General features: G+C 42.9%; 2 protein-coding genes across 4 annotated transcripts in view; one reads left to right on the top strand and one right to left on the bottom strand.

The window, feature by feature from the left end:
• Window positions 1–1383, bottom strand: part of LOC142200852 (cryptochrome DASH) — a 32972-nt gene extending 31589 nt beyond the window's left edge. Inside the window, exon 1 of the mRNA XM_075271495.1 lies at window positions 1303–1383. Within this exon, the coding sequence (XP_075127596.1) occupies window positions 1303–1368 (66 nt within the window). The 5' untranslated portion in view covers window positions 1369–1383. The remainder of the gene's footprint in view (window positions 1–1302) is intronic.
• Window positions 1384–7612: 6229 nt separating this feature from the next.
• The window catches only part of LOC142200837 (mitogen-activated protein kinase kinase kinase 3-like), a 108558-nt gene continuing 104149 nt past the window's right edge, over window positions 7613–12021 (top strand). For 2 of the 3 annotated variants that reach the window (XM_075271478.1, XM_075271477.1), the window contains exon 1: window positions 7613–7905. In XM_075271478.1, the coding sequence (XP_075127579.1) occupies window positions 7843–7905 (63 nt within the window). In that variant the 5' untranslated portion in view covers window positions 7613–7842. The remainder of the gene's footprint in view (window positions 7906–12021) is intronic. The other variant, XM_075271479.1, reaches the window with a different exon arrangement.

The raw sequence follows: 12021 nt of genomic DNA, 5'->3' as shown, positions 1-12021 counted from the left end.
GGCGCTTTTTTAAATGGGTCCATGCATTATGTTCTTAAAAACACCTCGAAGTTTTGTCAATTCCACGTCAAAAAATGCATCCAAAAACCATGAGGCGGATTTTCCACCTCCAGTTGACTTGCACTGATTTTTTTCAGGTAGAATCCACCTGAAGAATGGACATGTCGCTCCTTTTTCCCGTTAGTGGAAATAAATTACCAGTGGATTCCATAAAACTGTATGGTGAGGCGTTTTTTTGGAGGAGGATTTTGAGGCAGATTCAGCTTCAAAATCCTCACCAAAAACCATGTGTGAACTGATCCGAATTTAGTCCAGATTTTGAAGTGGAGGCCGCCTCAGATTCTGTACCAAAAAGCGGCTAACCCCGACTGGATGCCATACAGTGCACCGGCATGCAGTGGCGGCACTCCGCTCTGGATCAGGCCCAAATGAATGGTCTAGTAAGGAGGGAGGTGTCATGAGGTGGATGTCCACAGCTGAATGAGCCGCGGAATCCGCCTGAAGAAAGCGCATGCCACTCCCATCCATGACCATTGATTTCAATGGGAGGCAGTTTTTTGACGTGGATTCCGCATCAAAATCCTGACCAAAAAAACGTGTCTGAACTCAGTCTTAGCATAGCAATTCACAATAAAACTCCTGCTTTACCACACTGTGACTGGGACCACTGCTTTGTTTTTCACAGCGCAACAAAAAAAAAAAAAAAAAAAACTTCCAAAAAGTATTAAGCAAAAAAAACCAAACAGAACCAGTGTGAACCCGGCCTATAATAAGGTGCCAACACTATGTATTTACATCCCCTCTGCACTGCACAGGTCCATGTACATGACATATAGAACTAAAGTATATTATTATGTATATCATTATCACAACTCACTATTATAACCTCAACTATGGAGAAATAACCACAACTCTATTACATCTGTGTATGTGTGTGTGTATATATATATATATATATATATATATATATATATATATATATATATATATATATATATATATATTAGATAGATGCACTATGTATATTAGATACACACACACATATATATATATATATATATATATATATATATATATATATATATATATACAGTATATATTTATGTAATCCGCAGCCGCACACGTGTATCACGCCCCGCCCACTCTTACACAACCGCAGGCTGCACCAATAGCCGTCCTGTGTGAGCTGTCTGCACCAATGCACTGCGGTTGTGTAACTACAGCTGCTCACAAGAGACAAGTGTAGAGCAGCCCCTAGAGATGGCGCGGTACCGGACACACCGCCATGACAGCCGGCACTACCTCATTATCGTGGTACCGCAGGTCATTCCTCAGCAGACAGATGACTGTCCTCACCGGCGCCGCCATCACCAGCTCCTTCAGCTCTGCTCATTCACAGGCTGACTCGTGCCCCGCCCCTGCGATGACGTAATAACCCAGCCTACTAGATCAGTCTGCTGCAGTTCACAGGATGGCCACTAGGGGGCGATCTTTCATGAAATTGAATTGAACTCCTACAAGTGAAGAAGCGATGTGTACTGTATATATTTAATCATTGCCGTCATATTACTTTGTGAAATGAGACACATGAGCTAGAATTTACTTCATCCACAATAGATCATGTTCAGCCATTTGATGCTACGTTCACATTTGTGCTGGTGTGTCCACATGGCCCACGAGTGGATGCCAACAGTGCCCAATGGACCCCAATGACTATAACAGGACTGGTCTGGTGGCCACTCCAGACGAGAAAGTCAGGGCTCGTTCACACAGGCACCAAGGGGGCGGATTATGGCGCGTAATCCACATCATAATCCGCCCCCTCACAATGGTAATCTATGTAGACCACCAGGCTACTTTTTTCCATGAGTGGCAAGAAGAAGCGGGCTATCCTTTCCTCAGGCAGCTTCCGCGGCGTCCGCCTGGCAGCAGCAACCTCCGGTGTTTGGCCCCTTCATTTGAGCCAACTCTGGAGGGGGAAGCCGTGGCAGGCGGGTTTTGACCCGAGAGTGACGTGGCTCCCTGCGTCACTCTCGGTGTCAAAATCCGCCATGCAGGAATCCTGAACGCAGATGTGAACCGGGCCTTAGGCTATATTAACGTTAGGTTCACACTAGTGTTTGGGTTTCAGTTCTTAGATTCTATGCCTCGTACACATGATTCAGAATTTTTTTCTGTACAGAAATTGGCCTGAGCTGTAGATTTTAAAATCAGCATCAGGTCTATTTCTTTATTTCAGTGCAGATATTAAAAAGATGGCTTCAAGATCTGCACCAAATCTGCATGTACATGTATGAAAATATACACATACCACCAAAATCCAGTGGGTGCAGATTTCAAAGTGGATTTTGTGCATCCAATTTGATGGTGTGCAAATGAAAATTAATGTAAAATCTCAGAAGAGCAAATACAACACCAGATTGGTGTCTTAATAGTTCCTAAAAAGCAATAAACCAGCTGTCTAATTAGGAGTTTTTTGTCCTAAGATAGAGCTCTGACCAGGGGCATAACTAGCAAAAAATGGGTCCCCGAGCAAACTTTTGCAGGAGCTGAGCCTGCAAGAGTCCAGAGCATGACATTGACAATAAGCACATACCAAAAGCATTATATCAGTGATTAGCTGATTGCATTGTGGAGTCTATTAGTGGGACTCAAAATTAAAGAAATTAATAAAAAATAAATAAAATGTATTGAAAAATTCATTGTATTTATGTAGCTTTATTCTGTCTAATTTTAAAAAAGACAGCACCCATAATGTGGGATTATCCCGCTCGATCCGGTCAACTGAGTGGGCCCCCGCAATCATAGGGCCCAGTGCAGCCTTGTATGTATACAGCAGTGATGACATGCAATACCAACTTGACTTCTGCAGTTGTCACATGTTATACATTCTTATACCACCTTCTCGCTGGTTGCTTTAGTAAAATGTCATTACATCTTGTCATTGCTTCAGTGGTATAAACTGAGATCAATGGGGGGTGCACTAATGTGGGCAATGAAGGGGGCATCATACTGCATGAGGACACAGATGCAGATACCGTACGTACATTTGTAGACTTTCCTTGGCTTGTTCTGCCACCTAGCGGTGTCAGCAAGTAGAAGTGAATGTTGGCTACTCTATATAGTGGAGATATTCTACAACCCCACTCTCCTGCTTAGGACAGCTTTCAAATAGAATTCAGTATTGCAATGTAAATGATTTGCAGTGCTTTATATCAGGATTAGAGATGAGCGAGTAGTATTCGATGGAGTAGGTATTCAATTGAATACTACGGTATTCGAAATATTCGTACTCAATCAAATATTACTAGCTATTCGCAGTAAATATTCGATTCAGAACCAGGGAGGTCAGCTGACTAATCAGGCCCTGATAACAGTCTGTGTGTGAAGACTAGCAGTTTAGCACCACACTGACAGATTGAACTGTCCAGACCGAACCTCCAAAGCAGGTACTGTGCCACCCATTGTTGTTGCCAAGGTGGGAGACTGGTAGCCAGTCTCCTGTATAGTCAGGGAAAAGTTTCCTTACGTTTAAGTTAGTTTCTCAGCTGAGAAGGGTTTTGTTTTGTTTATCCTGTTGCTTTGCAAAAGCAGTGTATGCGTTGCATGTGAATAAAGCCTGAACTTGTGTGCAATCCAGTGTCTGTGTCCCTGTTTTCTGCACTGCTACAAGCATCTACCTGAGCGATTCCCCACAAAGGATTAATAAATTCCCCCCCATTATGTCTAAAATGGGAGTTTACAAATTTTTTAAAAAAAGTTTTAAAATATAATATCTAACTAAAGTTAAATTGAAAATAAGGAAAAGTTATAGTAAAAGTTGTACACTGAATCTTTGTCTCCGGTGGACAAAAAAAAATATTAATAGCTCTGACATTGTACCTTGCATTGGCCTGAAGAAGGCGCATGTCAAACATCGAAACGCGTAGCTATTTGTTTCTGTCTTCTGGAACCAATAAAATAATATTTTCTCTCCAAATCCTGAGTCTTCAGCTTGCAGTAGCGCTCTATCACTATCCCGGTTTTTTTACTTAATTTTCCTGCATTGTAGGGATAACCTTCTGCCATGGCCCTGCTGGGTTCTCATTTTGTGCTCAGATCATGGTATATGGTTATCAAAGCTACTGGCATTTGAAGATAATTGCTTGCTGCTCCTACCTATAGCAAGGAACATCCTACATGGATATTGTTCCTATGTATTGACTCTGTTCATGACTCCTGATCTTGAACTTGACTTTTTCCCAGAATATGCACCTACTAACCCTATTTAAATTTGTCAATTGGTCCTTGTAGTTCCCCTCCTGGTATCAACATATTGCTTGTCTTTTCACTACAATTCCATTTCATCCTTGGTACCATACCAGTGATTGTGGTACAGCGCTCCTGCTGATAAACTGTGGCTATTCAGCCAATCTGGTACTTTGCAGGTTAAGGGTGAAGAACAAGACTTTACACTCTAGTGTAGCCAGTGCTGAAGCATCTGTGGCTTTCATGATTTACAGCTTTAGTGTTACACCTAACAGTTCTAATGGTATATTATGATTTGTGCATTTCTAGGTTGCACTTCATTGTAATGATGTCACGTTGGCGGTTCTGTATTTTTAAGCTGTTGCTATGATGTCTTCATATGTGTGAATGTACACAGTATATTTGTATGTTTTCTCTATCCCCTGTAGGAAGTTATGTACCTGACAACACCCATGTCTATTGATATTGTGCAAACAGTTGGGTGTGTTGTACTGAACACTCTACATTAATGGATCTCATCTTTTTGTTAATCAGATTGATAACAACAGAAATTCTTCGGAATGAATCCAAACCTGCCTGGCAGGTTCACTTATACTGTATCTGCTTAAAAAGCTAAATCAGAAATATCACGTATACTGGGATGTGTTGTAACTCACTATCATCTATATACATTGTACAACTTCTGAATAGCACTGACCCATTCCTTACTATGGCTCTACATACAGAACTGTGTATTATCATGGGGGATTGCATGAGCCTTGAGGCAAAACTCAGGACAGGTTCTATTCATAAGCTCATTCATTGAAATGTATGGGTCCATGGAGGGCATGGACAGCACAGGAATGTCATCCATTGCTTTTTCTCACAGACCTGTACATGTACAAAGTCATGTGCATGTAGCCTAACATGCAAACTAAGTAACACATGTACAGGCTTCCTATAAAACATAGCCTTGTGTGTATGTTCATGTTTGAGATAAGGATATTACACTGTATATATCATTGGGGATAGAGACTGACGTAAATGATGACAAACTTCCAGAAGTGAATAAAAAACACCTTGCAGAATGCAGTTTTCTAATGTGAGTTAGGGCTAGTTCACATGTAAATTACGTGTGGCTTATTTTGGTCCGGAAAAAAAACGCTTCCTAATTAGGAAAAGGTTTTTGGTCCTTGCCGCGGTTTTTGGAGCCAGGCGGTTTTCCCCTCCCCTAAAGTGAGTGGACCGCAAAAAAAATGCGAAGTGTTTTTCGCCTCCAATTCACTGCTATTGCTTTCCTCAGGTGGAAAACACCTGAAGAAAGGTCATGTCACTTCTTTTTTTCTGCTACCGGCGAAAAACCGCTAGCAGAAAATCAAAGCTTGCGGTCTCCATAGACCACCATTCTATGGAGGCGGATTTTGAGGCGAAATCCGCTGTCAAAATCCACCTCCTTGCACCCGTGTGAACTAGTCCTTATGGAAGAAATCTATGCCAGTGTCTAAATTGTGTAGCTCCCTATTATGGAACACGGGTGTGAACTTGAGTTATAAAGAGGTCAGAGGCTCTTGGAGAATAAGATGAGAAAAAGATAAGAACTCTGCTCAACCTTTGGGTAGATTATGTCTAAAGCTCCCATCAAGGTGAATGGCCGCAGGAAATCTTCAGGAATATTTCCATGGCAGACTTTGCATGACAGGTTCTTCTGTAAAATCAGCCATGTGCTGCTAGACTTTGGGTGAATTCACACTGAGTAAACGCTAGCTTATTCTGAACGTAAAACACGTTCAGAATAAGCGGCGTCTAAAGCAGCTCCATTCATTTCTATGGGAGCGGGGATACGAGCGCTCCCCATAGAAATGAATGGGCTGCTTCTTTCACTCCGTGCAGTCCCATTGAAGTGAATGGGGAGTGCCGGCGTGTACGCTCCGGCATGAGCAGAGCTTGCCGTATACGCCGGCACTCCCCATTCACTTCAATGGGACTGCACGGAGTGAAAGAAGCAGCCCATTCATTTCTATGGGGAGCGCTCGTATCCCCGCTCCCATAGAAATGAATGGAGCTGCTTTAGACGCCGCTTATTCTGAACGTGTTTTACGTTCAGAATAAGCTAGCGTTTACTCAGTGTGAATTCACCCTTAGGCTAAGGGTTGGTTCACACTAGTGCTTGTATTCCGTCCTCAAGGAGTTATAGACTTTTTATACCATTATAGACTATGGGCTCTGTGTGCTTAACTGCACAGCGCTTGCATTAGCGTTGGTATTCTGTCCGAGGTGGGGGGGGGGGGTCTCCATGCGGACTCCTTGCGGACGGAATACAAGCGCTAGTGTGAACCAACCCTAAGGCCCCACGGGACGTTCCGCAGCTCTAAAGCACTGCAGGAAAAACCACAGGTGCTGTCTATTTTTCCATTCCTTAAAGGGAGTTTATCACCAGATCTCACATCAATCCATATAGACAGGTACAGTAGATTAGGGTCACCTAAATCAAACAGTGTTTTCCCTTGTGTCTTTGTTGCCAAGATATTGCAGTTTTTGGCAATATTCAAATGCACTCTTTGAAGCAATAAGGGCGTTGTTGTTTCTCCAAAGAGCTCATTTGCATAGAAAAATAAATGGCAACTTCTCAGCAGCAGAGGAACCGATTCACAAGGGGAAACCACTGTTTGGTTCAGGTGACCCTAGGCACATGTACAGATGCTACTGTCCACCATATGGAGTGGCATCACACAGGATAGATACCATACAAAGTCCTTAGCCTTTAAAGAGGACCTTTCACCACCTCCAAGTTCAGTTCTTTACATCATTCAATAGTTGCTGCTCCACTGATTCCGGTAAAGCTGGAATTATTTCTCTGGCCACCACCATTCCCCAGCAATAAGTGCTGATAGTTTTGGTGCCGGATATGCTATTTAGTCTCTGCGGTGTCAGGCAGGAGCAGACAATGGGTGTGATTCTGAGCTCTGACACTGGCCGACTCTGATTGAAGCTCTGGGGCTTACACTGCCCTTCTGCTTAAATTGCACATCAGGCATCAAAACTGACTGTGCTTGTTACTCAGAAATGGTGGGGGCTAGAGAGAAAATTACAACTGTGCTGGAATCAGTGACACCGCAAACAGAGGCTAAAAACCTGGTGGAGGTGGTGAAAGGTCCTCTTTACTGTTGGTGAATCTTTTATGGAGTAACCACTGTTACAGAGCAGGGCAACATCCCTGCAGCAGATATTATCCCGCACTCCAGTCTACAGACTTGTTGATAATGTAGTGTAATATTACAAGGTGCTCTCTAGAGGGCGCCCGTGCAGCAGGTCCGCTGCTCTGTGTTTCCTGCCCCTGGAGATCGCTGACATCACACTTCTTGCTGCCTCCAGCTGGATCCGTGTCTGCTCCGCTCCAGCACTTCGTACTTTTAGAGAAGTAACTCAGGCTGTGCCCAGCAGTGTGCCCGCTCTAGTGCCCTCTCTACCCGCAGGGTGACCACCTGTTGTCGCGGAGTTTGCTTGCAAGTTGCAGAATCGCTTTGGATTTGTTACATTTCCTGGGTGCAAGGATCTGCAGAGGGAGAGACCCCCAGAATGGAGTGTGAGTGGTCGGGGTGCTCCTGAGCTGTCTGTATGATCACCCCACTGAATGCTGGATTACTGGGGGGCAGATCTGCAAGCAATCAACTAGTTAGGGTGAGTATGGCTGCAGCCATGGCTGTTCTTTACTAATACTGGATCCTGTCTATGTGTTACAGAGTAACTGAAGCCTCAATAGTTACATTTTATTTGATACATTGTTACTATTCATTTGTATAGATGTGATATCTTGTAATGCACTTTTATTGCACCAGGGATCACTTGCACTGCCCTAAGGATCACTCCCTCTGATACTTCTATTGTACTATGGGTGACTTTTCTTGGAGTATATGTTACTTACTCCTGTCTAATGCCCCATTCCCTTTGCATTAGAGATCCATCGCCACTGCATTACGATCATGTCTGTTACATTAGAGATCACTTCTGCTACATAATAGATCCCTTACATTAGGTTAGAGATCTCTTATACATCATTCGGTTTCATGTCTGTTGCAGCAGGGTTATGATCCATAAGGCAGGATTCACACATGCAGTTTCTGTTGAGCCAAGCCAATAGTAGAATCAAAAAGAGTAGGGAATATAAAAGAAGACCTTACATTTGTTCACACACAGTTTTTTTTTCCACAGTGATTTTCTGCACCGCCAATAAAGTAAGCATAGCGTTTGATGGGGTATGTTCACATGTTAAAAAACTGAGGCAGAAATTGATGCTGAGGCTGCCTCTGAAGTCAGAACTGATGTTGGATGGTGATTTCTTCTGCAAATTTTGTCACCTTTATGGAACAGATTTCAGGGATGGAATAGGCACCAGCACAAAAAAACCCTGTGTGAACATAACCTTAGCATGTGCATCAAAATCTGATTTTTATCAAATTTTTTGCTTTGTCCAAAATCTGCCACCAAAATCTTTAGTGTTGTAATTCATAGGGCGATCATTGTGGGTCAGAGCTGAACTTAGGTTTTGCTGGCGCGGGGGGGGGGGGGGGGGGGGCGGGGGTGCAAATGATCATTCTGTAGTTTGCAGGCAAGCCAGGGTCAGAAAGAGGGCTGCCCTGTGTACCCCCGCTGTGGACCTGATACAGATTTCACTCTATGAATTGCATGGGGTAATTGACACGTTTCCGGCAAACCATGCACTGCAGGCCAGTTCCAGTTCGCACTGTGAGTTTTTTGCGCTGCGCATGGATAAGTTGTATCTCTGTACCATGTACGCGCCCTGTGCAGAGGATTTATCTTCTACGGCACACGCCGTCCATTTCTTGGCTGTTCTTTTCAAGTCTTTTCCAAGTGTCACTTTCATCACACAAGAATTGCTTGTATTGCACTTAAGAACACTAGATTTGCACTCAGGATAACGTTACAGATCACTTCCTATGGAGATCACTGCCTTTGCACAAGATTCCACTTTCCTTGCTCTAGCAATTGTTTCCACAACACTAGAGATCTCTTCCATACTTCCATTGCTGCCTATGTCACAGGGTCACACAGTATGGTGTAGAATTTTAATATAGTTCTAGCACATAGTATAGAAATGTAAGGCCCAGTGCAGGGGTACGTCCATGATTTCATCATATTCAGGAGGCCTACATAGTTAATTTCCTGTCTAATGCCCTATGCCCTAGGCTGTAGTGTACAGTATATACCTGCTGTTATCAGGAATACAATGTACACACCATACACAAACAGAGTATTATGCAATTATGTAAGTGATGAGGGAAAAATCCAATTGTTGCTTTTTGATATTAGAAATTAAAGGGGTTTAAGGTAGGAAAAGAGTTTTAAGAAAAACTACCATTACTAACTTCACCAATAACCATCCACTGTTGTTTAGATCCTTTTGGGATTCCCCCAATCTCTACTTTCTGACCCCATCTTGACATGCGAGAAATGAAAGGAAGTGCCTGCGCAGCCAATCCATGGCCAGTGATTGGTTAAGGTATTCCTAGCATTAGAGTTATCTATGCTGCCTCCAAGTGACATGGGGTAATCGGTACAGGACAGTATGTCGCAGGGAGCCATGGAGATAACTATACTGCTAGTAGTCCTTCTCCTGGTCAACACATGGACCAAGATTGATGGCTGAAACCATCAATGTATGATGGCTGTATGCGCGCGCTCAGTTTTCCATGTACTCATACATTTTTAGTAGGCATAACAGAGGAATAGCGCAATACACAGGTCTAAAAGTTGCTCCAGAGTTATTTCCAGGGCTGTGGAGTTGGTAGGCTCCGATTCCTCTACTTTTTCATAGCCTGACTCTGACTCCTTTATAAATGGCCGATAGCCGTAGTCAGACAGAAGCTGCAAAGATCCCCTAATTCACAAAAACCATCCATTGGCTTCCTATAATAGTGAATATGTAACAATCTAGAGGTCTAATTCATTATATTAATAATTGTATAAAATAATTCAAAATGATTGGGCATTTTATTTTGAATTCGGTGTTAGTAAATATTCTTTCTAACTTGATCACCCAAAACTCCGACTTCACAACCCCAGTCATGGCAGTGTCAGCAGACTGACTTTAGGGCTCAGCAACCTCACTTTCCAGAGGTGTATAACACCGCCAAAGGGAGTCTGTCACCAGGGTGAAGCATATTGAACCAGCAACACAGTTAGGTAGGTCGGGCGCACCTTTGTTCTCACTCCTCCGATGCCAAGATATTCATTTATTTCCCAATAGGCACATGAGCTGTTTGGAGCAACGAGGGTGGTCCATTGCACCAAACTGCTGTGCACCACACTGCTCTAATTTGCCCCGCTTCTTTAAGTGACAGGGACAAGTAGCTATGCTGAAATCTCGCCTGGTCCTGTGTTCTCATGTTTACGCCATATATTAGAGTCAAATAGAGCAATTTGGAGCAACAGAGCCGCCCTTGGTGATCCAGACTGGTTGGTTACTTATTGTAAAATAAATAAATGTCTCAGAAATGGGGGCGTGAATTTTCATGGGGAAAAAGACACTACATTCAGATGACCTGTATTACTGGTCTAATATGTTTCACCCTGGTGACAGACTCCCTTTAATACCATCTTAAACTATTGCCTGCGTTCCTGTTGTGCTGTATATCAGTTCACTCCAAAGTTTCTTAGAATTGAATCAGTTAAAACTGGATTTAGGAAAGAGTCCTGGGTGGTGTCAGGAATAAGTGAGATTGCAGCTGGCATGCAGGGTAGTGTCTCAAGGGTACAGCTGCACATTTGTCCCCCATTCCTGTGCCAACAAATGTACAGTGGAAATAGCGGAGCGATGATAGATGTGGAAGGTTGTTGCTTAGGAATATTTTATATGTCACATGTTTTCTGTACTTTATGGTGTTTTCAGATAGTTTGGAAAATGAAATTTTAATAAACAGATTTTTGGAAAAAGAGGTGCAAAAAACTAACTAATACTAATCTCAACAGCCTCTGCCCATCCAGCACGTATGTTCCCATGGCCCCCCTCTGGTGAGCTATACCATTGATGCTAATAAGTACAGCCCATGAGACCTGAAGCCCGTGATTGGCTGTATTGGTCATGTGATAGCAATAATATGCTGCTGATACAGAACATAATTGCTGGCAGCCTATAAACAGAACATTAGGAGGACTTTAGAAGTGCTGGATTGCAGAGCCAGGTGCTATATTTATCAGTATTAGAATAGCAGACTTCTCCTTTAATTGCTTAAAGACGACCTTTCGTGTCTGTGGAGCTAATGAGAAGATGAAGATAAAGTTCACCTTCAAAGCCCAGTGGGCGGCGTTACATCTTGAGTTCTCTATGGATAAATAGCTGTACACTTCATGAACCGGTTCGTCCACTCCAGGAACCAGTTTTGCTTTTGCAATCAAACACGAAGACGTCAAAGAATTGAGTCAGCCGGAAATATCCAGGTTCACCGGTTACCTTCCTGCGATTTGTACTGACCGTCCTCAACCAGATTTTTCTCTCTTTTTTTTTTTTTTTTTTTTTTTGCTGGACAAATTGTGAAAAATGCACAGCCAACATTTTCACAGACACATTGTAAAGCCATAATGATGGTATAACAAGTGATATACGGCGAAACCTCGTTGAGACGACCACCGAAAATGGTTTTCTAGAGAGGTGGTCTTCTTAAAGACAATGGCAAGTATAGAAAACTGAAAATCCATCAGAGACCATGTGAAAGTGTCCACTGGTCGGTGTAAAAATAACTATTTTAATATCGAGTGGCATTACATTATATTACGCCT

This window comes from Leptodactylus fuscus, chromosome 4, assembly GCF_031893055.1.
Source record: "Leptodactylus fuscus isolate aLepFus1 chromosome 4, aLepFus1.hap2, whole genome shotgun sequence".
Classification (NCBI taxonomy): domain Eukaryota; kingdom Metazoa; phylum Chordata; class Amphibia; order Anura; family Leptodactylidae; genus Leptodactylus; species Leptodactylus fuscus.
This window is presented reverse-complemented; position numbering and strand designations above follow the sequence as displayed.